This window comes from Nicotiana tomentosiformis, chromosome 4 (assembly GCF_000390325.3).
Source record: "Nicotiana tomentosiformis chromosome 4, ASM39032v3, whole genome shotgun sequence".
Classification (NCBI taxonomy): domain Eukaryota; kingdom Viridiplantae; phylum Streptophyta; class Magnoliopsida; order Solanales; family Solanaceae; genus Nicotiana; species Nicotiana tomentosiformis.
This window is the reverse complement of record NC_090815.1, coordinates 29,053,416-29,080,932: the sequence shown is the minus strand read 5'-3', so window position 1 is coordinate 29,080,932 and position 27,517 is coordinate 29,053,416. Positions and strand designations below refer to the sequence as shown.

At 36.5% G+C, this 27,517-nt stretch overlaps 1 protein-coding gene across 2 annotated transcripts; it reads left to right on the top strand.

Moving 5' to 3' along the window:
* Positions 1–1,617: 1,617 nt before the first annotated feature.
* On the top strand, positions 1,618–27,120 carry LOC104087516 (DExH-box ATP-dependent RNA helicase DExH5, mitochondrial). 2 transcript variants are annotated; one of them, XM_070199686.1, is made up of 19 exons: positions 1,618–3,284; positions 5,927–6,081; positions 6,468–6,555; positions 6,808–7,038; positions 8,886–8,981; positions 16,330–16,518; positions 16,637–16,796; positions 16,870–17,000; positions 19,877–20,044; positions 20,119–20,391; positions 20,779–20,973; positions 23,356–23,559; positions 23,732–23,801; positions 23,897–24,045; positions 24,168–24,473; positions 24,746–24,805; positions 24,885–25,037; positions 25,174–25,284; positions 25,454–27,120. In XM_070199686.1, exons 1-19 carry the CDS (start codon positions 2,934–2,936, stop codon positions 25,913–25,915), a joined length of 3,552 nt encoding a protein of 1,183 aa, XP_070055787.1. In that variant the 5' UTR covers positions 1,618–2,933; the 3' UTR covers positions 25,916–27,120. The 2 variants fall into 2 exon arrangements, with proteins under 2 accessions (XP_070055787.1, XP_070055788.1); XM_070199687.1 differs by having other exon boundaries at positions 25,593–25,809.
* Positions 27,121–27,517: the final 397 nt, after the last annotated feature.

Below are 27,517 nucleotides of genomic sequence, written 5' to 3'. Positions count from 1 at the left end.
AAAAGGATATACCTTAGTTTCGAAAGACGAAAGTTGAATTCAAGGATAATAATATATTTAGAAGCACATTGACCAGTATCATAATTTTTGCATGTATGACGTTATTGTCAAAACTTCTATACCATATGTGTGCTATCACATAAGCTATTCGGCGTATCTAAGTTTTTCAGTAGCATGACGTACATTTTTTTTTCAAAATTAACCTATATACAATGGAAGATCAATTTTAACTTAGTCTATTATATATACGGTGACACTAACATACGTAAAAAATAATAAACTTGACAACAAATATGTATGGTAGAAGGACATCTGGTATTAATGTATTTAAGTATTCTTCTTGGTAGTAATTATTGGTATCATTTTTTGATGAGTCAAAAACTGAAAAATATTTTATTTTTACTATAAAATTTTGCAATCAATCTTTTATTTAGTTGATCAACATATTCATTTCTGCTAGCTAAGATATCTTTTTAATTCTATCATGCGATTTGCACAAATTGCGTTTTAATCTGATGATAGAAATATTTCTTTTATTAAATGCACTATTATTGCCATTGGGATGGATAACCAAGTGTTCAGAAAAAAATAAATCATCTTTTATTGGATGCTCTTATTCGTTTCCGACACGAAGCAAGAAGACGCTGAATACTGGATCTGTTCTTACTTTATATTTCTTGTCAGTTGAATCTTTTTCATTTGAGGCTAGAAGTATAACTTTGGCAAGCTAGCTTTTACGGTCTATATTTTTGTCGATTTTGGAACTACTGGTAGTACTTGATATAAATCACTTCCCAAACTATTAATTTTTCACCAAACGGTTTATTAATATCCAATATATCTCTAGAACTCCCTTTGACACTTACAGCCATAAGTGCTTCATTCCATATTATCAATTATTTTTCCTTATAAATTTAGTATCATTGCTCTACTTTGATATATTTGTGATGGTTATTTAAGTTGTTTGAAAAGGTATATCAAATTTAAAGTGAGTGACCTTACAATAAAATCGTTGTTGGTACACCAATTACTATTATTGCTAACAGTGTCATGCCGCATAATATGATATTTGCAAGTAATGCATGACATAGAAATATTATTTCGATTCTGTCGGAGGCATCTACAAAGAATAATTCCGTTATAGCATAGTCAATTCTTTATAATATAGTCTTGAAAGTTTGTTCTTGTTTTGGATTTAGTTTTGATTGTACTTCCTCAGACACTTGTACATCATTTTGATTCTTAATAATATATTAACCTTTTTAATTTTATTCTAACGCTCTTTTTATGGAATAAGTTTATGTACCCTAAGGTTTTTTTAAACTTGAATAAGAATTTTACTCATATAATGAATTTAAAAAATAATTTAATTGGATTATCTTGCTAAATAATTAATTAAAAGATTTAATTATTTAATTTTAACATAAAAATAATTTACTCTATGTTGATTCAGATCTTAATATTAGTTCATATCTTGTTTTGAATATTTAATCTTAAAATTAATTTTATCCACCATAAATTTTATTTTCAAAGAGTAAAAGATTAATATGACATTTCACTTTTAGATCCTTATGTCTGTAGCATTATTAGTGGTATTGACTCTTACCAACCATTTTTTTTCTCTTTCTCACACATTTATATTCTTAAATATCTTTTAGTTGTTGTTTAATAATTGGGTATTTTTTAATATTACGCGAAAAATTGATAAAAAAATATTATTTGAGTAGAAAAATAGTTCAAATATAATATAAAAATATATTATCGTGGGGGTATTTTTTTTCAATTTTAACTCTTTATGCACTCTACTCCTTCGGGGTAGGGGTAAGGTCTGCGTATACACTACCCTCCCCAGACCCCATTAGTGAAATTTTACTGGGTTGTTGTTGTTGTTTAACTCTTTATGCAGTTCATTTAATATTACTTTTATTTTTTTTGGTATTGGACATTATGGAGTGGTAATGTATTGCCAATACAGAGGATTTTGATAAAATTGATTTTATTAAACTTTTCTACATATTTTTAATAAGATTTTAATAGATAAATTTTATTAATTTTAAAAATATTAAATATTAAATATTAGCATAGAAGGTATTGTAGTCCAAAAAATAAGTTATTGCAGTTATGCCCTTTACCTATGAGTTCTTATGTTTAATATTTTAGGGCTATTTTGGTATATTAATATTATATCTATGCTTTTATAATAGTATAAGCTCTCATTTTTCTAAATGAATTTTGACAATATAATACATTCTCAAATTAAATTAGTAAGAGGACATTATTATATGTTTTCGAATTAAATTAGTAATAGAATATTTTAAGAAGTATATCCTAAAAGTAATAGGATTACATGACTAAAAATATTTACTTGTTCAATTTTATATGAATTAGACAGCCCGAAAGTAATTATACTAATAGGATTCCTAAAGGTAATCATGTAGGATTCCTAATGTGTAGTATTATGTTCTAAAACTAATAGGATTATAAGACTAATATCTAGAATTTCAGTTATGTCCTTTTATTATGAGTTATTATGCTTAATATTATAAGGTTATTTTTGTAAACCAATATTGTATTTATACTTTTATAATAATATATATGATATAAGATAAGATAAGATAAATAAATAGATAGTTATAGATACATAGATAGATATACATGTTTGTCAAATGATCGCATATTCAAAGAATAATTCTTTTATTTTATTTTTCCATTTACCTGGATTCCACATTCTCCCAGGGAGGTTACGTGGGCCTCAACTGCTTCAGCAAACACGCACGTGCACATCACGGGATTAACTCACCTTCCTGAATTTACACATAATCATCATCTTCAGTTCCATCTTTCCATTCTACAGCCTCTGTTTTCCGCCGATCGCCGTTGCTATAAGACGGAGCTCCGTTACCTTTTCTACCGGAGTTGACTCGGAATAGCTTATGAGCCTGTATTCTCTCCAAGTTTTCTCACATTACAGAACCCTTATTAAACCCTTGAGCATTCCACCACCGTCGTCGTCGTTGACGATGAAGGACCGGCCTCCACCGCCTTCGTCCGTTTACGTCCCTCCACATCAACGCCTCCTCCGTTCAGTAATCACTGCTGTTCCGCCACAATCCGGCGGCTTCCGTTCTACAGCAATCGATCCCAAGCCTAATCCGAACGCTCAGAAGCAAATTCAGCAGCCACAACAAATGCGAGTGATGCAACAGAAGAGAACTTCACGATTTGACGAGGTTTTACTTTCTCAGGAAGTTTCCGCTTGTGATATTGACCTTACACCCTATCAGGTAGGTGGGGCTTCTCTCGTCTCGTCTATTTGTAGCACTTTGAAGTTTAATGATGTTAACAAGAGAACATTTCCATAATTGCAAATAAAGATTTTAAAAAAGTACTATGTACGTCCCATTTTATGTGATGGTGTTTGAGCAACAAGCTGAGCCAATATTTGAAGTTCATGGTTCTAAACATGCCACCAAACCCATATCTCGTTTATTTAGTGGGTTCGAAATTAAGTATTTATTTTATACATATAAGCAACAAAAGCTACTGGGTTCGTCTATACCCACCCGTAAGCAATACTCTACCTCTGCCCCTGGTTTGAGCAGTCAGCGGACTATGAGAAGTCTAAAATTAAATTGTTTCTACAGCTTAAAAAAAGTGTGTCACGTAATGTAGAAAGGAAGAAAATATTACACCGCTGAGAAAACTCCACCTATGCAAAGCATTTCATAGCTATATCATAGCCAGTCTCAAGTTCAAATAAAGGAGGAGTTGTCCTAGCTTGACCATCGACTTAGAAAGTAGTCATACACTATCATGAATCTTCTAAATATTTGATTCTTTGGGACGTGCTCCCCTAGGCATGCATTACATAGATACCCAACTTAAGTGTTAAATGGACGCAAAGTTCCAATAAAATGGCATGAATAGAGTCAATAGGAAAAATGCCTGAATAGAGTATAATGTATATATAAGATTCATATAATTGACCTCAGCTAGTTTGAGATTGAGGTATAGTTGATTTTTCATATATTGGGTTCACTCGAGCAATTAAATGTGCGAATAATGTGAAAGAATCTTGGGGTCCTAAATCAGTTTTTGGTATGCTTATACCTATCAGTTTTCTCCACTATTTTGGGCTGTGCTTGAATCACTGTATAATGTTTCAATTTGACTTAGTAGGATCAAGTTAATTGGGCTTAAAATGTGGAAATCTCAATGATGGCCTAGTTTTTATCAAAAAAAGATGATTGTATAGTTTCAATTAGAACTTAATTATTGCTTAATTTAAATCAAAACTCATTTTTGAGCAAGTTAACTCAAATAGTGTTTTCATTTTCAATGGAATCTAACTTAAATTTCCATTATAATAGTAATGTAAATTTACTTGAGTAGCTTACATCATATAAGGACTTGTTTTTAGTTTAATGGTGATATGCATTAGTACAGTTCCTTGAACAATGAACATTTCATCTTTGTTGGTTCTTAAATTTTTTACTTCAGTTTTCGCTTTTAATGAACCCCATATATTTTGTGATGGGTTAGACCTATGTTGCAGGGACTCTCCAAAATGCTGTTGCACCCGTGTTGGATCCTCCAAAAATACACTACTTTTGGAGGATCCGTCATGCATCCGGCGACATTTTCGGAGAGTCCAAGCAACATAGAGGTAGACAACCATATCTACTTATCAAGTCAAGGCCTAATATAGAGCTTTAAATCTATGAAACCCTACGTGCGTGGGGATGTATTCGAGGGTCATATGTACCTAAGAACTGAATTGCACTGGCAAGCATCACATGCATGTTAACTTGGTTTAGGCATGGTTGTTTTCTGATGTTTGAACCTTTGGTGTTCAGGCATGTAGCAAGATATGAATTACGAGAATGTTTAATTAAAATTTCTAGACTACTGCTATTAATATAACGACGAATAAAGTTTCCATTGCCAACACCTACAACTCTCTTCCTTGAATAATTGGTATGTAGTGCATTATGAGTTTGGTTTGTGTAAATAAGTAGTATCAATAAAATTGAAAAATTAAATCAGTCCATTCCTCAGGCTCTTCCACATTCTATTCTGAGCTATTTTTTTGGCTCGATGATCTTGTGCCCTAGTATGGCTCTTCCTCTTTTTCTTCATGGACCTTCTAACTCTTCCATTTCGTTTTCAAGTTCTCACATCTCTTCTCCTCCTCAACGTCTTTCTTCAATGGCCAGTGCTTACTGTTGTTAGTCCTCTCATAAGACGCCGTTTAGTTACTTGTCCTGATACATGCCGAATTATCAAGTAATATGCTGACCAGTGGTAACACTAGTTTTTTTTTTCTGGAGTTAATAGCTTGTTTTTATGCTGGAACTGGCTGCAGTTATATTCTTATTCAGACATTTGTAGCAATTAGCTGAAAAATGGAGTACAACCTTTTTAAACATAAAATTGGTTTTAGTTTGCACCTCTCCAGTAAGTTGCATCTGACCTAAAGAGTTTCCATGCTCCTATTGTTATGTGTCAACTTAACTACATGTTGTCAGCATTTTTCTGTTGCTGAATGATGGAATCACTGCTCTGGAACATGGTGCATGAATCAGTGTACCCTTAGATGATAGGCACACATGGTGGAGACTAGAACTTGGCAATTAATCTGAAGGACTCAACTGTAACCCATAGGTTTAGGCGTGAATGGCATATTTTTATGTGGAGCATCCTTGACATGGATGAGGTTTTTAAACTTTCTTTTTAGATCTGATGATGAAGTTTTTATACGTGTCGGGGAATGATTGCTTTGTCATGGAAAATAACTGATCGCGTCCAGCTACTTTCACTTGCATGTCTATGTTAAGTCCTGCATGCATTTACTGCAAATTATACCAGTCTGCATGTATCACAAATATATGGCACCTGACCATTCTATAACATAAATGGATTCCAGGGTGCTGCCATATCTGACAACACTGAAGCATGGAAATGGAAGCTCACTGCTCTGTTACGCGACAAGGATAAACAAGAGGTGCTCTCAAGGGAGAAAAAGGATAGGCGTGATTATGAGCAAATAGCAGCTTTAGCGAGCAAAATGGGTTTATATAGGTATCTTTCATCAGGAAGTGTCTTGTTTATAGATTTGTTTTGGTACAGGACTTTAAGAGCCCGTTTGGACATAAGAAATTTTTCTCTTTTTTTCAAAAAAATTTCACTTTTTTGCGAAATTAGCGTTTGTTCATAAAATTTTCAATTTTCACTTGAAGATTCATTTTGGAATTTTTGGAAATTTTGAAAAACTCCAAAAAGCTATTTTTCAAAATTTTCGCTCAGATTACTCACAAAACTTCAAAAACAACCCAAAATTATATTCATGTCCAAACACAACTCTAATTTTCAAATACCATTTTCACTTGAAATTTTTTTCCACCTTTTTTAGGAATTTTACAATTCTTATGTCCAAACGCCCACTAAGTTGCCACCACCCTTTGCAGCAACCTATATTCAAAAGTAGTTGTTGTCAGCAAGCTTCCATTACCAAACTACAGGTTTGATTTGGATGATAAGCGTCCTCAGAGAGAGGTATGCTCTTGACAGTCAGATATTGTTATTCAGTAATTTAAATTCGACTCAACACAAATGCTTCCACTTCTATTTACCTTTTCTTATTTGATTATCTTTATCTAGATTTACATTCCTGTTGCTTCCCACTTGGTCAGCCTTTATTGGTTTTACATGCTTGTTTCCTGTATACCCTACTCCCCCCCTTTCTGCCTCTCTTTCCTGTTCTTTATTTCCTTAATGATACTATTGCATCCTTCCAATAATTGTCAGGTGATCCTGCCTCCGGGTTTGCCAAGACGAATAGATTCTTTTCTTGGAGAATACTTGTCTCATAAGCCAACGAGCGTGGCTGTACTTTCACGATCAAGCAGTAATGGTAGTATAGCTACCGATGAGGGTCTATTTGAGCAGCCAGAGTTACTACCTCAAAGTAAGGCTTCCATGGAGAACATCCTTTGGCGTAGGAGCATGCAAATGCGAGCTGAGCAGCAAACTTGGCAGGTTCAATCACCTCAAAAAATTTAGAGTATATTGACGTCTGTGCAAATTAAAAATGATCTCCCTCTTCCAGCCTTTTGTCTTTTCTTCAAACAAGATACTTAGTTTTCTTGGGCTACTTTCTATAGGCCAGACATTACAAGTGAAGTTTGCTGCCTAAAATCTATGATCGAGTGAGATTTAAACATGTTACAACTATACATGCTTCTTAATTTGTCTGGAGTCTGGACTAAGCAATAAAAATAGGTGTTGAGATTGCATTCTTTTCAATAACACGCTAAAGGTAAAACAATTACATGTAGGTTGCATGCTTTAATAAAATACTAATATACTATGGAGTGCACGAGAATAAAGTTACACTAGCTAATCTGTCAGAATGTGTGTAGATACACTGTGTGTATTATCTTGCCAGGAGATTCGCACTATATGACATTGCAGGGGCAGAACTCAGTAAAGGCTCTTTCTTCTACTGCAGTTGAATTTACTATTGCTGGGGTAGCCCTTAAAATATCAAGAACATAATTAGCAAGTAGTAATAGTTCTTTTTTTTTCTCCGCACATCTTCTTTGAATTATTATCTTTTCTCTAACTTCTCAAAATAGAAAAAAAATTGTTGTTCACTTGCTGTTTTCCTCTAACCTGCTACGATGAGAGATAGGAGATTTGTGTACTTAAACTTGCAAAAGTTATCAGTGGTATGTTTTTAAAAAATTAGGATGCAACATACTCAAGTCAAAAGTTATAATGTTGTTTATTCAGAAGTCTTTTTTTATGTTTATTCCCAAGAGTTTATACATTACATTCCCATTTAGTTGAGAAAATACTAGCGGTTATGGTATATAACACGGGATGACCTTGCTTTTGCCTAAATTCTTTTTCTTCAAGATGCCTCACTTTTGATAAGCTGATATCCTCTCATTCTTTCTCCAGTGTTTCTCTTCTTCTGTTCAGGGGCTCACACTTTGTTATTTTAGACTGTACTTCAATTTCTTGGTTCTACCAGAAACACATGGGCATTCAGATAATAATAATCAAAAAAAAAATTGGCACTAAGACAAGAAGAATATTAGTCATCTTTGCGTTTTGGAGAATTTTGATGCTCAGATAGGAACAATATCAATCATATTTGAGTTTTGAGATCTGATTCATAGACCTAGCTAAAATTATTGAGGGCTCTGGTTTTAGTTATAGATGTGACAAAACTTTTGGTTTAGAGTCTTAATTTAGGAAGCGTAAGAGCAGACATTTGGTGGTCAAAACTTTAACATAAACATTGGCGCTAGCTGTAGCTCGCAATTTGTGAAATGCTTTAGTTCATATCATAGCTTAGCACTGATAGAGAAACTAAGAGGTCCTTGTTCAAGGCGTCAAGCAAAAGCCCCCATAGGTCTTCAATTGTATTTCCATAAACAAAAATGGAGTTTCTTTAGTATTAAGAGATTTCTTGATGCAAACCTATAATACCCGCATTCATAGGAAAAGAAAATCTTCCACTCCCACTATATGTCTGATAACTTTAGTGACGAATATTAAAATCTTTTTAGAAATGAATTTCTGAAAATTTATATAAATGGAAATCCAATCTCAACTGTCTGTAGGGAAAATAGTATGTGCTAGAGTGAGTAAACAGTCTGCTGTCACTTCATTCCTTTGTTCCTTTTGCACTAGATTTTTCCTGCACTATATGTTCTTAATACTGTATCTCCACAGTTGGTAACTTTTTATAGCTCCTTTTTTTTGTACTGTTTATTTGTTTTTACAAGGTTAGCAAATTTTTCTAAGTATCTTTTTTGTTTTTTGTTCTCCCTGTGGAAGGTGGATTCATGGGATAACATTCTTGTTTGTTATAGGAATCACCAGAAGGTAGGAAGATGCTGGAATTTCGTGGTAGTCTACCTGCATATAAGGAAAAAGAAGCAATATTAAGTGCCATTTCGCAAAACCAGGTACGCTAGATCTTGAGAATTTATCCTCAACCTCGTGGAGTGTCGTGGCTGTATTTGAGCAGTGACAGGTCCCCATGTGCATTTTATATTATTGGTGAAGGAGAAAAAGAGCTTCTTTTGATTCTGTTGTTTTTTATGATACATTTGAGGAGTAGGATTGTAATACAAGAATGAAGGATTATAATCAGGACATTAAGTGGTCGTTTGTACATGGAATAAGGATAATAATCCCGGGATAAAATTTGGGATTAACTTTATCCCATGTTTGGTTTGGGGTATTAGCTAATCCCGGGATAACTTTTACACTAAAATCATGGGATTAGCTATCCCATATAAAAGGTGGGATATCCCACCCCATAGGATATCCTGGGATATCCCACCATTGTACCAAATGACGCCTAAAAGTAGTGTTACTTTCTTTTGTCTAATGCTAGGTTTATTGGACAAATAACAAGAAAAATTGGCAAAAATCCATCTCGACATTCAATTTGAACTCGAATTAAATTTCAGTACCAAAATACTCTTTTAACAACTTTCATTTACAGTTGCAAAAGCTTTTCTACGATATTCATCTTCAAACTAACTCTATCTCAATCCTTTGACACGATTTTATGTGTTCTTTCAGGTCTCATAAAAATGTTATGTCATCCACAAATTTTACGAAGCAAAAAATCTAATATACAACAGTAGTATAACATACAAAACCTTACCTTATAAAAAAAAGCAATAGTATAACATAGAAGGGGAAGAAACAGAACAATTAGCAACGTCGTAAAAAACTTGAGCATTCAACCCAAAACCTTGATGCAGCGGGTCGAATTGCTCAGGACGATTATTAATCCCTATTGAACCCATACACGGTTTGGGACAGTGTCAGTGATACATATCTAACACCTTCTGACATGTGTAACTGGTTCTACAGAAACACGAGATAAAAAAGTTTATCTTTTGTTTTTGTTTTTGTTTTTGGGCTTGGCTCAACATTTAGAAAAGCGGACGTGGAGCAGAGAGTGTATGAGTGAAGAATAGATAGGAGTTGAGAGAGGAGGGCATTAAGAAGTGAACTTGGAGTAGAGACAGGACCTGAAGTAGATTTAATAGCTCAAATGGTTGGGATGGGAGAGAGAAGCTCATGCTGATAAGTGGCCGATATAGTGAACATGAGGTAACGTACAATTGGATTTGAAGTGGAGATAATGATCGTTGTAATGGACTTGCATGTGAGAAAATGGGCTTATTGAAGTTCAATTCTAGTACCATGCGAAAGAACCTGGTTGTCCTACTCAAAACATTAAGGTAATGGGAGTAGATTAGGATCATAAATTCCTTTAGAAATTCTTACAATTGATGTGGGATAGTTATATATATATCGATAAAGTAAAACATGGGATAGTTGTATATCTCAATAAAGTAAAAGCAAGAAGAGATAAGAGAGGGCTGGCTCTAACATTGTAGCTAATAAAGCTTGTGCCTTAGGCCCCCAAATTTGGGGGTGCCCCATTTTTTTAGAAATTGTTAGTTTACAGATATGTATAGTGTAGTCTTGTCCCACATTGGAAGAGGAGTAATATCTCCTTGTAGTGTATAGCTATAAATAGGGACCTCTTGTATTGTATTTATCATCCAATATCAATAACATATTTTCTCCTGTGTCTTCTCACATGGTATCAGAGCATTAGTGAGAAAAGATCGTTGTGCGTCATTCCAGCGTTAACCGGGAAGAAAAAACTTAGTCATCGTGCAATTTTCCCCGTGACCTAAGGCTTGTCTAAGTATTGTGCTAAAACCAACACCACCACGAGGTAGATCACCCTCCGATGACCAACCCCTGAAATTTTATCCGGCAGAAAAGCCGCCACGCTCCTCCACGCGCCGGCAACAACTTTTCCGGCGAGGGTTCCGGCCACTTTCCAGCTATTTTTTCGCGAAGATTCTTCAGGACAGTATGCTCTCCTCAAAATTCCGAGCTTACCCATCTAATTCAAATCAAATTCCGATCACTTTTATATTTTTCCGGCGTGAACAGTGACCTTTCCGGCCATTTTTTGAAAACATTTCTTCAGGATAGCTTGCTCGCAAAGGAATTCCGAGTCTATCCATCCTGGTTACGACAAATTCCGACAACTTTGAAATTTTCCAGCGAGCTACAGTGTTTCCGCCGCAGAACAGTGTTCTGTTTTCCTGCTGTAAACAGTGTTTTTCAAGCTATTTCTTCAGTTTTCTCACAGGAGTTACTTATTTCCACTATTTCAAGTTAACCCTACTACAAATTGTAGCGACATGGGAATCGATGCTTTGAATAGTCGGATGGTTTCTTTAGTAGATTATATTGAGTTCCTTCAGTATAAAGCATGTAAGCAGACATCTTCTGAGATAGCTTCTGTTGTTCAAACAGGTAATAGCGTGACTTGTTTCTCCCAATCTTCATCCTCTGAGTCTTGGGTCATTGATTCAGGTGCATCAGATCATATTTCTGGTAACAAATCTCTTTTCACTACTATTTCGTATTCTCAATCTCTTCCAAAAGTCACAATTGCCAATGGGTCTCAAACCATGGCAACTGCAATAGGTCAAGCAAGCTCACTTCCTTCCTTACCTTTAGATTCAGTCCTTTATGTTCCCAATAGTCCTTTTAATCTCATAGCTGTTAGTCGCTTAGCCAAATCACTTAAATCCGCTGTTTTATTTCTTGATGACCATGTTTTTATACAGGAACGCAGTACGGGGTGGATAATTGGTACCAGGCGTGAATCAAACGGACTTTATTACCTTATCCTTGCTAAATCACATGGACTAACATCTTGTCTTCCTTCTACAACTTGTCCTGTTACTGATTCACCAGATTTATTACATAAACGGTTGGGACATCCCAGTTTGTCAAAACTTCAGAAAATAGTATCTGGTTTATCTCACTTGTCAGCTCTAGAGTGTGAGTCATGTCAGCTCGGTAAGCATACCCGCTCCCATTTCCCTCGGCGTCTTGATAATCGAGCAAAGTCACCTTTTACTTTAGTCCATTCAGATGTTTGGGTTCCTAGTCGGGTCAGTTCCACCTTGGGATTCCGCTATTTTGTCAGTTTCATTGATGATTATTCCAGGCGCACTTGGATATTTTTGATAAAAAATCGATCTGAGCTGTTTTCTATTTTCCAGACCTGCCACGCTGAAATTCAAAATCAATTTGGGGTTTCTATTAGCACATTTCGTAGTGATAATGCCCGAGAGTATTTGTCTTCCCCATTTCAGCAGTTTATGAAATCTCATGGGATTATTCATCAAACATCTTGTCCGTACACATCTCAACAAAATGGGGTAGTTGAAAGAAAGAATAAACATCTAATTGAAACTGCTCGTACCCTACTCATACAATCTCATGCTCCGTTGCGTTTTTGGGGGGATGCAGTTCTTACATCTTGTTATCTTATTAATCGTATGCCATCTTCAGCTATCCAGAACCAAGTTCCATTCTCTGTCATGTTTTCCCACTTACCTTTGTTCTCTCTTCCACCCCGTATCTTTGGAAGCACTTGTTTTGTCCATAACCTTACTCCAGGAACAGATAAGTTAGCTCCTCGTGCTCTTAAGTGCGTATTTCTGGGTTTCTCGAGAACACAAAAGGGGTATCGATGCTACTCTCCTGACCTCCGGCGGTACCTTATGTCCGCTGATGTTACCTTCTTTGAAACCCAATCATACTTCACAGGTTCAGGTCATCACTTAAATATTTCTGAGGTACTACCAGTTTCATCTTTTGGAGATTCAGTCACTCCAGCTCCACCACCTACAGCTTCAGTTGTAGCTCCACCACCTATAGCTCCAGTTCCACCACCTACAGCTCCGGTTGTAGCTCCACCACCTATAGCTCCAGTTCAACCTTCTGCAGCTCCACCACTCTTGACTTATCATCGTCGTCCACATCCAGCATCATGCCAAGGTGATTCACGCCCCGCATCAGATTCTGCACCTACTGCGGACTTGTCTCCTCTTAGTCAACCAATTGCACTCCGCAAAGGTGTACGATCCACACTTAATCCTAATCCCCGCTATGTTGGTTTAAGTTATCATCGTCTGTCGTCACCTCATTATGCTTTTATATCTTCTTTGTCCACTATTTTTATTCCTAAGTATACAGGTGAGGCACAATCTCATCCCGGATGGCGACATGCTATGATTGACGAGATGTCTGCTTTACATGCGAGTGACACTTGGGAGCTTGTTCCTCTTCCTGCAGGTAAGTCTACTGTTGGTTGTCGTTGGGTTTATGCATTCAAAGTCGGCCCGGATGGCCAGGTTGATCGGCTTAAGGCTCGTCTTGTTGCAAAAGGATATACTCAGATTTTTGGGCTTGATTATAGTGATACTTTCTCTCCCGTGGCTAAAGTAGCATCTGTTCGTCTCTTTTTGTCCATGGCTGCTGTACATCATTGGCCTCTTTATCAGTTAGACATTAAGAATGCTTTTGTCCACGGTGATCTTGAGGAAGAAGTTTATATGGAGCAACCACCTGGTTTTGTTGCTCGGGGGAGTTTAATGGTTGTGTGTGCAGATTGCGCAGGTCACTATATCGTTTGAAACAGTCCCCTCGAGCTTGGTTTGGTAAGTTCAGCACAATTATTCAGGAGTTCGGCATGACTCGTAGTGAGGCTGATCACTCTGTGTTTTATCGGCATTCTGCTCCTAATCTATGTATTTATCTAGTGGTTTATGTTGATATTGTTAGTACTGGTAATGATCAGGATGGTATTACTAATCTGAAGCAACATCTCTTTCAGCACTTCCAGACTAAGGATCTGGGCAGATTGAAATATTTTCTAGGTATTGAGGTCGCTCAGTCTAGCTCAGGTATTGTTATTTCACAGCGGAAGTTGCGTTAGACATTCTTGAGGAGACTGGAATGATGGGTTGCAGACCTATTGACTCTCCTATGGATCTGAATGCTAAGCTTCTGCCTGGACAGGGGAGCCTCTTAGAGACCCTACGAGATATAGGAGGTTGGTTGGCAAATTGAATTACCTCACAGTGACTAGACCTGACATTTCTTTTCCGGTGAGTGTTGTAAGTCAGTTTATGGATTCTCCCTGTGATAGTCACTGGGATGTAGTTGTTCGCATTCTTCAGTATATAAAGTCAGATGGGTACACAGATGCTGATTGGGCAGGATTACCTTTTGATAGACGTTCTACGTCTGAATATTGTGTTCTAGTAGGAGGTAATTTGGTCTCGTGGAAGAGCAAGAAACAAAATGTAGTTGCTCGATCTAGCGCCGAAGCCGAATATCGGGCCATGGCTATGGCGACGTGTGAGTTAGTTTGGGTCAAGCAATTGCTCAAGGAGTTAAAGTTCGGAGAAATCAGCAAGATGGAACTAGTGTGTGATAACCAAGCTGCTCTTCATATTGCGTCAAATCCGGTGTTCCATGAGAGGACTACACACATTGAGATCGACTGTCACTTTGTCAGAGAAAATACTTTCAGGAGATATTGTTACAAAGTTTGTAAAGTCTGAATGATCAACTAGCAGATATTTTCACTAAGTCTCTTACTGGTTCTCGTATTAGTTACATGTGTAACAAGCTCGGTACATATGATGTGTATGCACCGGCTTGAGGGGAGTGTTAGTTTACAAATATGTATAGTGTAGTCTTGTCCCACATTGGAAGATGAGTAATATCTCCTTGTAGTGTATAGCTATAAATAGGGACCTCTTGTATTGTATTTATCATCCAATATCAATAACATATTTTTTCCCGTGCCTTCTCACATAAATAATAGGTTTATAGGTATTTAAATAAAATAAAATTTACTACTTTTAGTACAAAATTTTTAATATAAAAGAAAAGTGATTTTTTTAGATATGTAAATAAAGTAACCGTTTGACTTACTTAAAAATAGGCAGTATGAATAGTTTTTCTAACGTGTGAATTAGAATTGATATGACAAGGAAAATAGTACACAAGTAGAAGATACTATAAAAAAATTTCCAAATATTTTTATTGCTTATAGAATAATGTTAACAATTCTAATAACAGTTTCCTCAACGGAAAAAAAAAATTCAAAATTAAAATTGATAAAATCTTAGCTAAGATCAACAATGTCTCGAGAAAGATTAAATGAGTTGGCTATATTATCAATTGAAAAGGAATTATTTGAAAAAATTGATTATAAAAAAGTATTAATAACTTTGCATCTCAAAAAAGCTAGAAGAATAGACTTGAAATAAAAATATATATTATAATCTTTTAGAAAAAAATTAGGCATCATATTAAACTTTGGCTTTAGGCCACAATTGTACTTGAGCCGCCACTGGATAAGAGGGAATTGTTGCAAACATAATATAATTGGCAAAAAAGACGAAAGAAGCCCGATAGAGGGAGGGGGGGAGAGAATGAGATTATGGATAAGAAGGCGATTGTGAAAGGTAAGAGACGGCAGATGACAAGCATTTGCGGGGTAGGGGAGGGAAAAGAGGACAAGGGTAGTAAGGAGAATAGAGGCACATGGTTGAAAGATGGACGGACAGGGAGGGTGAAGGAGAAGATGTGAGGGCAAGAGTCCCAAAGAGGGTGGGATTAGAGATTTCTCCCTAGAGAGAGAGAGAGAGAGAAAGTTGAGCTAGAGTTCGGTATTGGCCTATTTATAGGTGAGGGTCAAAATAATCTCTTGAGACCCAACCCCAGGATAGTTTTTCCGACATGACCGTTCCCTCTTTTGGATGGAGTATTACCGTGGATTAGCAATCCCAAATTAGTCCAGTCACAGTTCATTGTTTATCCAGTTCCATATCTGGCACCAAATGTGAGATATCTGGGAAAGCATTCACATACCCTCGGAGAACCAAAATTTTCATTGGCCAGGCATAAAGCAGATGAGGGCTGAGGAAATGGGAAAAATGATGCATGAAATGAAAGGAGTATGTTTTGCAGTATGCCCCAGCTTTGTGAATCTCATCCCTTTACTCGCGGATTAGGGGGTGTGGCTTAAGCAAAGAAGTAATACGTGAAAAGATTTACATCATGCAAATGAATCCTCCTGGTGAAGAATAAAGATCGAATAAGATAGCAAAGTGCAGTTGTTGGAGCTCTTTGAAGTTCTGTCAAATTCGTCTAGCATTCTGGTAACTCCATTACTGGGTGTTAGTGTTGTCTGCAAATGACCTCTCTGATCAATTTAAGAGTGTTGTGGCCAGCTCTTAGCTTGGTAAACTATTTTTTATTTAGGAAACTAATGAAGCTCAGAATTGAAGGTGTAAAAGAAAACATGAAATAGCTAAATGCCTTGGTAAAGGTTTGATTTTTTTGAAATTTATCCTGATGATGCTAATATTAAGAAAAGCTTTTCTGTACGCACAGGTGGTTATTATCTCAGGTGAAACTGGCTGTGGGAAGACCACACAGATTCCCCAATTTATTTTAGAGTCTGAAATTGAGTCTGCTCACGGAGCCATGTGCAGTATCATATGTACTCAGCCAAGAAGAATATCTGCTATGACTGTATCTGAAAGAATTGCTGCAGAGAGAGGGGAGTTGTTGGGTGAAACAGTGAGTTTATGTACTAGCAAATTAACTGCCAACACATTCCATCACACGTTATCTCTTTGCACAGCATTCTGACTGAAAATTTGGAATACGTATTCTGTCTTCTTTGATGTCTCTGTAGGTTGGATATAAAGTGAGGCTAGAAGGTGTTAAAGGGAGGGATACTCACCTCCTCTTCTGTACCACTGGTATCTTGTTGAGAAGACTACTAATTGACAGAAATCTGAAGGGCATCACACATGTAATCGTGGACGAGATTCATGAACGTGGAATAAATGAAGGTATATTTTTGTTTTTAAAGAGATTGTGAAGTTCATGAAATCTGATTTTTAACAATTAAATGTCTTGTACCAGACTTTCTGCTAATAGTTCTAAAGGATTTACTCCCTCGCCGGCCAGAGTTAAGGTTGATTTTGATGAGTGCCACCTTAGATGCAAAGCTTTTCTCTTCATACTTTGGTGGGGCTCCGCTGGTCCACATTCCGGTGAGTAAGTTGGTTGGCTAGTTGTGTTTTTAATTGATGTGCAGTATTCATTTATGCCAATGGTCCTATTCTACCGACTCTTGTTCTATTACTACCTGAATTCCAGTTTATGTGGTGAGACATAGTTTGACTACATGGAAAGTTTAAGGTTAATTTGTCTTGTATATTATACTGGTAGAGTAGTAAAAGCAAATAGTAAAACAGGTGTTTTGTATAAAAAATGCTAAATAGTAGTTAAAAATTTAGTAGAATAAGGAAAGAATCATAAATGTTTAAATTTGAATAATGTGAATAGTTGAAGTTTGCGAAAGTTGTGAGAAAAATATTATTGCAAGTGCTTCTCTTCATAAAGATGTTTCTGTCTGAGATTTGCTTCCTTTTTTATGTATCTTGTACATGAGATTTCTCCTTTTTATCAATTAAATTAGTTCCTTTGCCCCAATTTATGTGACACTCTTCTATTTTGGACATGCAAAATGTAGACAGAATTCCTTTTTTTATACAAATCACAACTTTCATGAATTCAAGTACTTTAAATTATTCAAATTATAAAGTTTGATATGACTTTTTCTATATTGAACTAACTTTTAAACCAATACTGTAATATTCTCTTGCACTATTATTAGTAACCAGTCTAATCAACATCTTAAACTCCAGATCTATCCAATTTACCCTCATATAGAATTAGACATAGTGAGTACTTCATTAAAAATCATTGTAAAAGAATGAAAATATCCGAGGACGTCTTAAAATAGAAAGTGTAGCATATAACTTGAGACAGCGCAACAACTTGTGCTTGTTGGTAGGCACTGCACTATTAACGATACTCCTTTGTTGAGAAACTGTTTTTAATTTCATAAGGGTCATGGACTCATGGGTTAAGCTCCTTTGCTAGTTGAGCATTGAAGATAACAATTAGGTCCCTTATCAACAAAAAAAAAGATCACAATTAGGTTAGGGTTATTGATGTGAAAGCCTCAATCCTGAAGTAGATTCTTTTAACTCTTGGTGAGAGGTTCTGCTTGGAATTTTGACGTGTCAAACAAGTAACTGCCTGGAGTGACAGGTTTGTTGATTCAACACATTCGTAGGTAGGTCAAAGTGGGATAGGCCAAACTCTTCAAATAGCTTGGGTTTGCTACAATTTAGGATTAATAACCAAACAGGTTAATGACAGCTCTGCTAACAATAAACAGCTGATCACCTCTCTGCCTCTCTCTATCTCTCTCTCACACACAACTTTATCATCTCTCTAATCTCCTTCCTCTGGTCGTCTTACCTGTCCTCTTAGTCGCTTGATGGGTGCATCAAGTCCTCCATTTGCGGAACCCTTAAGTGTCTCTCTCCTTTGCAACATGCACCATTCGCTGCTCAAGAAAAGCAATGAACTAGTGTTGGCAAAGGCATCTAATGGGAAATGATGTGGGTATTTGATTAATTTAGCAAGCCAGTTATAACTATCAAAAAGTTTATTAACCCAGAAATAACTGCTAGTTCTTCATTTGAGTGTTTAGTTCTTGCTAAATGGTTTTCTATTCCCATTTGAAGTCTACTTTGTTTGTTGAGCTTCTATAGTTCTTTTATTTGTAGTATGCATTCTTGTTTTAAATGTACTTACTGTTGTGAGATGGAGAGCCGATCTTTCAATTTCTTCGGACTGATATACTGCTTTGTTGCTTTCTTCAAGAAAATCCAATATCATCTTTCTTAGAAATCCGAATTGTCAACGGGTGCTTATTAGGCTGTAGAAATTCTTTTTGAATGTGATTATCACTATGTTGCATTCATGAGTCAGTGAGTCACTAAGCTTCCCTTTATCTTTTCTTTTTTTTTCTTTTTTTTTGTGATAAAGGAAAAAGAACAAAGATAAAGGGAAGCTATCTTTGGTAGCTACAAATAGCAATTTCATAAAGGAGATGAAATGAGGGCAGGTCGGATTACATTTGGTTACTCAATATATATGTAATGCAAACTGTTTTGATCCTAATGAACATTTGATGAATTGATCTATAACCAATTGCTTTATTTAACCTTGAAATGTTTGCCGCTGATCGTGGATATAATATGCAATAGAAAATGACATGGAGAATTCACTGTTCAAAGAAATCTTAGAGAAGAGATTGCTGAGAGTATCCCTATCAACATCTGCGGAGACCAGGTTAAAGTTGGGTCTGTCTACCTCCTTGTGTATGGTTGGGTGGTGTAATATTTATGTAGGCTTCTTGTTATGCTGCTACAAATCAAATTAGATGGTAAGGTTTCTTCCGATGAGAAGTCAGAAGGGTATAAATCTAGAAAGATTACTCGCATGAACCTTATCCCAAGAAAAAAAAAACTGGAATGATTACTTGCATGAAGGGTTTTGACAATATTAGTTGAGATTGGGATTCGATCAGCTTCCCTTTTGCGGTGCTTTTTTTGCTTAGAGAAGACACAGATCTTCCCAGTTGCTAAAGGAATAGGATTGAATTTTTCTGGTTGAGGATGTGGGATTTTTTCTAATTGAGTATGTGGTAGTTCATTTCTTCTCTTTCTAGGTAGCGCACCTGTATGTTTAACATCATCCCTGCTTGCTATGTCTTAGTTAAGGCACCAAGCAACAAATACAGATTCATCTTTTCTTCCTCGACGCAATTTGATCCATACTTCCATTGCTTCCACATTGTTTTGTGGGTATTTTGGTAAAGTACATGTCAAATGCATTATGTGGTGATGGCTCATTTTAAAAAAATAGTATTATGTGTTGATGGGGACGTTTAGTCTAAAATTTTACTTTCTTCGTCAGTGAATTTCTCCTTTTGCTATCCTTAAAATTAGGAAACTCATGAATAGTTGGAGTGCTTTAAGTTGAAATTTTTTTCCATTGTGTCTATTAGGGATTTACATATCCCGTTCGCACTCATTTCCTCGAAAATATTCTGGAGATGTCGGGATACAGATTGACGCCAGACAATCAGATTGATGATTATGGTCAGGAGAGAACGTGGAAAATGAACAAGCAAGCTCCAAGAAAAAGGAAGAGCCAGATTGCTTCTGCTGTTGAGGTTTCCAACTTAAAAGCAACTTCCACAGTTTGCATTTGCTACAATTCCTGTGCTAATATATTCTTTGTCGTCAGGATGCCCTCAGAGCTGCTGATTTCAAAGAATTTAGCCCTGTGACACGGGAGTCTTTGTCTTGTTGGAATCCTGATTGTATAGGCTTCAATCTTATAGAACATATTCTATGCCATATTTGTGAAAATGAAAGGCCTGGTGCTGTTTTAGTTTTTATGACTGGTTGGGATGATATAAATTCTCTGAAGGATAAGCTACAATGTCATCCTATCTTGGGAAATACCAGCCGTGTTCTATTGCTGGCATGCCATGGTTCTATGGCTAGTACGGAGCAGGTAAAGAAATTTGCATTAATCCTTTTACCTTGCATTTGCTTTACATGCTATATTTTTCTTACATGCAATTGTTAGGAAAGTGTTTTCTGTTACTAATCTGAAATTACAGTATAAGCATTACTAGTCATTCATGTTCGATTGTTCTCTGTCCTTGTACGTTTGGTAATTTGTATATTGTGTTCTGCCCATTAACTGGTGATTTGATGCTTCTCTAGTCTATCAAAACGATGGCTTTTCTTACCTTTTGACTTGTTAGATTGAGTGGTTCTATAATTCACTAATTCCTACTTCAGAAAATAAAAAGGAGTTCACAGATGTTAATTTTCCAGTTTAACATCTAAGTTCTTTATGTGTTGCTTACTCATTACTCGCTCTTCATGCATTTAGAGGTTAATTTTTGACAAGCCTGAAGATGGAGTGAGGAAGATAGTGTTGGCTACAAATATTGCTGAAACCAGTATCACAATTGATGACGTAGTTTATGTTATTGACTGTGGCAAGGCAAAAGAGACGTCATATGATGCACTTAATAATACTCCTTGTTTGCTTCCTACTTGGATTTCAAAGGTTTCAGCTCGACAAGTAAGGCACTCTACTTTTCTTGTCCTTTTGTTTCTGAAATTTCTTGGAAGATATGGTTGTGTATGTGCTTTATAATAAATTGTGTGATTCATGCTTAGAATTTTGTGATAGATTTTCTTTCCCTAGCTCAGTGCAACAGTCTGGCAGGGGAAGGGAAGCGTGCATATGGGAAGGAATGCCTAATAGCTGCAAATAGATAGATTGACTAGCAAAGCAATAATGATACCCATGGAACCTTTTAGGTCTTTCAAAAATCTATCAAGTACAGTGATTATAACAATGCATCATCAGATGCTTTGTGAATCTACAAAACTGTCAAAATATCACATTTCTGATCCTCATACAAGAGTTTTTTTTTTTTTGAAAAGGTAAATGTTTTATTGATAGAAGGTACCAAGATGGTACAAGTAGTACAATAACAAAGGGAATGCAGATCAGAACATAAAGAACATAAATATTACATCTACTGTCTGCCCCCTAGCAAGTCCAAGAAAACCATATACTCATTTGTGCTACCAATAAGACTACCCATACAAGAACCTTTTCTTTGATGAATGGCCTGTGCTTTGAAGCACATTTCAATTTCAAGTTCAGATTTGACGAGTACTTTTTTAACCTTAGGTTTACTTCATTCCAGGAAGTCCTTTGATCGAGGGAGTCTGATAATTTTTGGCTTTTGCCACAATTTACTGTATGGGATCTTCTTGCTGTATCTCTATCCAAGTAATTAAGATTTTCAGTTCTATTTGAATTCCTGCCTGTCTTGGAAGTCAATCTTCATAGTCTATATTTCGTAATAGCCCTTTTAAGAAAGAGACCTGTGGCTTACTAAAGACGCATTTATTACTTCAGTTTAAGGTAAAGCAAATGTTCCGAGTATGATGGTTCTCGGTGAAGCTTTGTTGCTCCCTTGTATTATGCACCTTAAGTCATGAAATTCCTAATTGGATTGTTAGGTTATGCTTCATCTTTTCCTTGTATTCAAAAGCTGTGAAACAGGAACAGCATTCTGTGTACTTCCCCTGCTTTTATGCTCCAAAGCATCAAAATGTTCTTATACCAAGTTAATTTGTAAAAATTCATCCATAGAATGAGTCCTTATCAAAAATAAAAAATAAAAAAAAATCACGCAGTCGAGTCATGTAACTATTCGTTTCTTATCTGTTGAATGTCAATATTTAAGGAAGACCTCTGCACTTGTTCTACGCTTTGTCTATGGCAATTGTTGTGATAAGAAGTCCTGCCAAACCCAGTGCAAATATGATAGAAGCTGTAGAATATTTTGGTTTTAGGCTAACAAAGTCCTAAGTTACTTACTTCCTCTGTCCCAAACTTTATGTCCTAGGAAGGCTGAAAAAATGGTTTTGGTATTCAAATGGGAAAGCACCATTGAGTTGCTTTTGGATTTTCCAAAAAAAAATCAAGAAATGTTCATGTTCAGCGGTTGGTTGATCCTTTGCGTCGTTTAGGCCTGTGAGAGCCAACTGCAATTCAGGCTATAAAATGTTCTTTCTGGATAAGAACTCTAGCTATAAAATATTGAATATGAGTTTTCCTTAGCGGACATCATTTTTGAATGCCCAAAAAGGTTAAGTAGACTTTCAGTTTTTTGAGAAAGTAGGCTACATGGACATTACAATTTGGAAGAGAGGGTGTCGCGGATACAGTCTGCCAAGTAACTAGCAGTACTAAGAGTTTGCCAGAGACTCAACTCATCGGGGAAAAAAAATAGCTGAAGACTAAAGATGACACTATATATAATAGTATAGTTGTAGCTTGTCATTGCATAATAATTGGCAATGTAGCCTTCATTGATCTTTTACGTGAAACAAGTTGTTACTACCGATTCTTTGAATGTCAAGACCAAGAGTTCTTGGGTCTAAGCAAGATAAGTCTTTGGATGGTTGCAAAAGCTTGGAGTTTGAGTTGGAATGCAAACTCAGTGTACTTGGTATATTTCATCGTTGTTTTTCTCCTAAAATATCCACCTTCTTTATTTCCTCATACCTTACCAAGAACACGAATAGGAAAAAAAGAAAGGGAATTGCTTAGAAAATTATATTATTATAGCCTATGATTTTACACTCATCACACACAGACACGCAGATAACAAGGCTCAACCCTCGGCCTTGGTAAATCATGGTTTACTGGTAGAATGATATGACTCAAAATATGTGTAAGACCGCAAGGATTTTATTTCACTTTATTTTCTGTCAATCTTTTTTTTGTTCATGACAAGTTTTTACCATGTTATGACATGTGCTTGGTACAAGAACTTTCTGTTTCTTTAATAGGAAGTTCTCCCTTTTCATGCTAATAATCTTTCAGTTACTGCCTATAATAATTTAACTGTATGATGTTGTTCACTCATGCAACTGATAGAGAAGGGGAAGAGCCGGACGTGTTCATCCTGGAGAATGCTATCATCTTTATCCCAGATGTGTGTATGATGCTTTTGCTGATTATCAATTTCCAGAAATTCTGAGGACCCCTTTGCAATCCCTTTGTTTGCAAATTAAAAGTTTAAAACTCGGTAGCATCTCTGAGTTCCTTTCAAGGGCTTTGCAATCCCCTGAGTTATTAGCGGTAATGCTCATTCAGATTTGTTGCTCTTACTTGTGTATTTATGATATTATAACAATTTTATTATTCTTACAGTTTATTGGCATATGCTGTAAGTTCAGAGCATCTCGAAAATGGTACAAGTTCATTCTTTGCTTGTTGCTGTAAGTGAAGTTCCCTTTTGTTTTGCTGATAGGTTCAAAAAGCTATTGAGTATCTGAAAATTATTGGGGCTTTAGATGAGAGTGAAAATTTGACTGTTCTAGGTATGAAATTTGGCTGTTATTGAATCATAATCATATTCAAGTCTAACCATTTAGTCCTCTGATTTTTCTCTGTCTTTGCTGTGGTTCAATGACAGGACGTTACTTAACGATGCTTCCAATGGAGCCTAAACTCGGAAAAATGCTTATACTTGGTGCAACTTTGAATTGTTTGGAGCCGATATTAACTATCGTTGCTGGTCTTAGTGTCCGAGATCCCTTCTTGACACCGCTTGACAAGAAAGATGTAAGTCAAGCCTTCCACTTTGCTGTCAAATCAATGTTTGATTCATCTTCATTAGTTGGGTCAGACATACTTTCTTTGAGAGACCAGTAATCGTTTTGAGACGTGCTACCTCTTGTTTTCAGCTTGCGGACGCTGCTAAGGCTCATTTTTCACGCGATTATAGTGACCATCTTGCTCTTGTTCGAGCATATGAGGGCTGGAAGGATTGTGAAAGAGACCTAGCTGGATATGAGTACTGCTGGAAGAATTTTCTGTCTGCACAGTCTATGAAAGCTATTGATTCTCTTCGCAGGGAGTTTTACTCTTTGCTGAAGGATACTGGTCTTGTTGACAGCAATAATACTATCTATAATTCTTGGAGTTACGATGAGCACCTCCTTCGAGCAATTATCTGCTATGGGTTGTATCCTGGAATCTGTTCTGTCCTGGTAAAACCTAGTCTTTCTTTATTTGCTTCAACGTAGTATCTTAGGGATCTTATTCCACAGCTAGTCTCTGCCATTTTATTCCCTTCGAAACAATCTGGACACTAGCATTTATCCATAGTTACAAATGTATAATTATATATTAGTGAAAGTGCCCTCTTGGGATGATCTTAATCTTTAACTAACCCCCACCCCAAACCCAAAAAAAAAACTCTGTAGTGAACATTGAAGTATCCCTGCTTCGGATGGTGGTACTGATATTAATGCTTTTGCAGCATAATGAGAAGTCATTTTCGTTGAAAACAATGGAAGATGGTCAGGTGCTTTTACACTCGGTGAGTATAATACCTGCGTATTTGGTGTTCTTTAATTTAAGTCACATTGATTTAACTCTCTTTCTTGTTATATACAAAGAACTCCATTAATGCCCGGGACTCCAGGATACCATATCCCTGGCTGATCTTCAATGAAAAGATCAAAGTGAACTCTGTCTTTCTCCGGGATTCCACAGCTATCTCCGACTCAGTGCTGCTTCTATTTGGAGGAACCATCTCAAAAGGAGAAGTGGTGAGCTCCCATCTTGCCCTCCTTTGATCCAAGATCATGAAGGAGAATTTTGTGTACTGATGTAACTCCAAGTCTAAACTAACCTGCTTACATATATATTCTCTTGTTGATTGGAATGATTTTCTTCATTTCACAGGACGGTCACTTGAAAATGTTAGGTGGATACTTAGACTTCTATATGAGCCCTACTATAGCAGAAATGTATAGAAGTCTAAGAAGAGAGCTTGATGAGTTAATTCATACTAAAGTAAGTCATTGTTTACTATCTCCGTCTGTCTTCAATTCTGCTAATGGATTGGTGCACAATAGATGCAATGCTATTGTGACTTGTGCCTTCTCAAGTCTGAAGAAGTGCAGATTTTGTTTAACATTTGTTGAAATAATTCTTAATTGAAGTCGACAATTGGCATGTACAGCTCCTGAATCCCAGGATGGATGTACATAGTTATCATGAACTTCTGTCAGCAATACGGTTGCTTATCTCAGAGGATCAATGCGGTGGCAGATTTGTTTTTAGTCGTCAGGTTTTACTAACTTCCAAGCCATGTGCTGCAGCAGCACCACCAGCTCCGATGTCAAGGACTGAAAGTGGTCCAGGAGGTGAAAATTCTAAGTCTCAGCTACAGACGTTGCTGAATCGAGCAGGGTATGCAACACCAACCTACAAGACAAGGCAACTTAATAACAATCAGTTTCAAGCAACTGTAGAGTTCAATGGGATGCAGATAATGGGACAGCCTTGCAACAACAAAAAACAAGCTGAAAAAGATGCAGCAGCTGAGGCTCTGCAATGGTTGTTGGAAGGGCACCGTGCAGATCCTGATTACATTGAGCGGATGTCTCTGTTTCTGAAAAAGAGCAAGACAGAGCATAGATGAGTTAGGATTAAAGCAGACATCACAAACTGGCATTAGCGTGATGCTTGGGACAGCCTCATGTCCTTGGTTTTGCTCGGGATGAGTTCAGAGGAGCATCCTATGTTGGCAGCTTTACAAATATACACGAACATGATATGCAACCCATGAGCAATCATAAAGTATGCCTACTAATGTCAGACTGATTTTCAAGTCTCAGTGAAAATGCGCGGTGGGCTCAGCAGCATAGACTGCCTCTGAAATCTGGAAATAAAACTAGATCCGAGGGGGAGGGGAACAATTTTGGATCTCTTGGCTTCTTTTGACTTTGTCCTAACTATGCCTTTTCAGCTGCTCACCCTGGTCATCGAGGGAATGCACCTGAAATTACAACATCTTAGCAATGAGGAAATGATATATTTGCGAAGCAAATCAATGCTCTGGCATTGTTAAACGCAATGATCAAGTTTATCTTTATCCTTTGTATATATTAAAGGTTTATGAAATCATTCCATTTTGCTATTAATGGCTGCTCTTAGAATTTTGGAAGGTCAGCTATCTGGATGTTTCTTTTCATATGCTTTTCCTTAAAGGGTCCGGTGCCTGTTGGTTACATCTCGAGGCTATTTGACTGCTCACTGATGAATATACGCTGAGGCGAATCAAGAATCTTAAGCAATATCCGTGGAGTATCACTACATCTATAATTCCTTTGCAGATATAGCTGTCAGTATAACATAAGTATGTACGTTTTTTATAATTGTTTTAATATACGTGTGTTTGCGTACAATCTTCAAGCTGAAGCCAACGAGTTTGGAGCATCCAGTTTAGTCCTTTATGCCAGTGCTGCTGAATTCCATGTTGTGCGGACTTTCCAAAACAACTGTCGCATCCGTGTCGGATCTTTCAAAAATGCACTACCAATCCGATATGCCCCCACCGACATTTTCGGAGAATCCGAGCAACATAGCTACTGATAGGCTGCTTTTGAATATCATGAAGTGCTCAAAATGCTAGCACCAGCATGAACCTGCAAGTGCAAGTGGTTGTTGCATGTACAAGTTATTATGATTTGTAATTCCTACCTTTTCAGCATTTTCAAAGGGTGTCAGGTTCATTCTACTAGGTAACGCTAACAACTCGTATAATTTTATGGCTAGAAGTAGACTCTTCGAATTTTCTCTCCTCTAAACTTTTCAAGGAAATCGAAATTGACAACTTATAATCAATCTGTTCAAATGGTACACGTGTCATTGATTTTACAGGAGGGTCAATTTTGTGTATGATACCTGCAATGGGTTTCAGGTGGATGTTTTCTTTGTTATCTTAGATCTTGTGAAATTTTGATTCTTCAGAAAGTGCAAGTATGATGTTGTTTCCTGTATGATGCAAGCTTTTGGAAAGAAAAAAAAAATGTTTTTGAATAGAAGCAGAGACAGTTTTTGAGAAGCAGAAAAAAGTAGCCTTCAAAAACACTTTAGAAAAATACATTTCATCTCTCTTTTATTTTTATTTTGTAGTTGCACTTTTGGTCTTCATCTTTTGGTGAATTTGGTTTTTGTTTTTATGGTATTTTGCTAAATACATTTTAACTTTCGATTTACTAAAACGTGTACTTTCGATTCC

Excerpts from the sequence above, each read along its gene's own strand:
- LOC104087516 (XM_070199686.1), top strand. The coding sequence starts at position 2,934 with ATGAGCCTGTATTCTCTCCAAGTTTTCTCACATTACAGAACCCTTATT. Across the intron at positions 8,982-16,329 it reads GTGCCATTTCGCAAAACCAG|GTGGTTATTATCTCAGGTGA; the intron begins GTACGCTAGATC and ends CTGTACGCACAG. Across the intron at positions 25,285-25,453 it reads ATGAGTTAATTCATACTAAA|CTCCTGAATCCCAGGATGGA; the intron begins GTAAGTCATTGT and ends TGGCATGTACAG.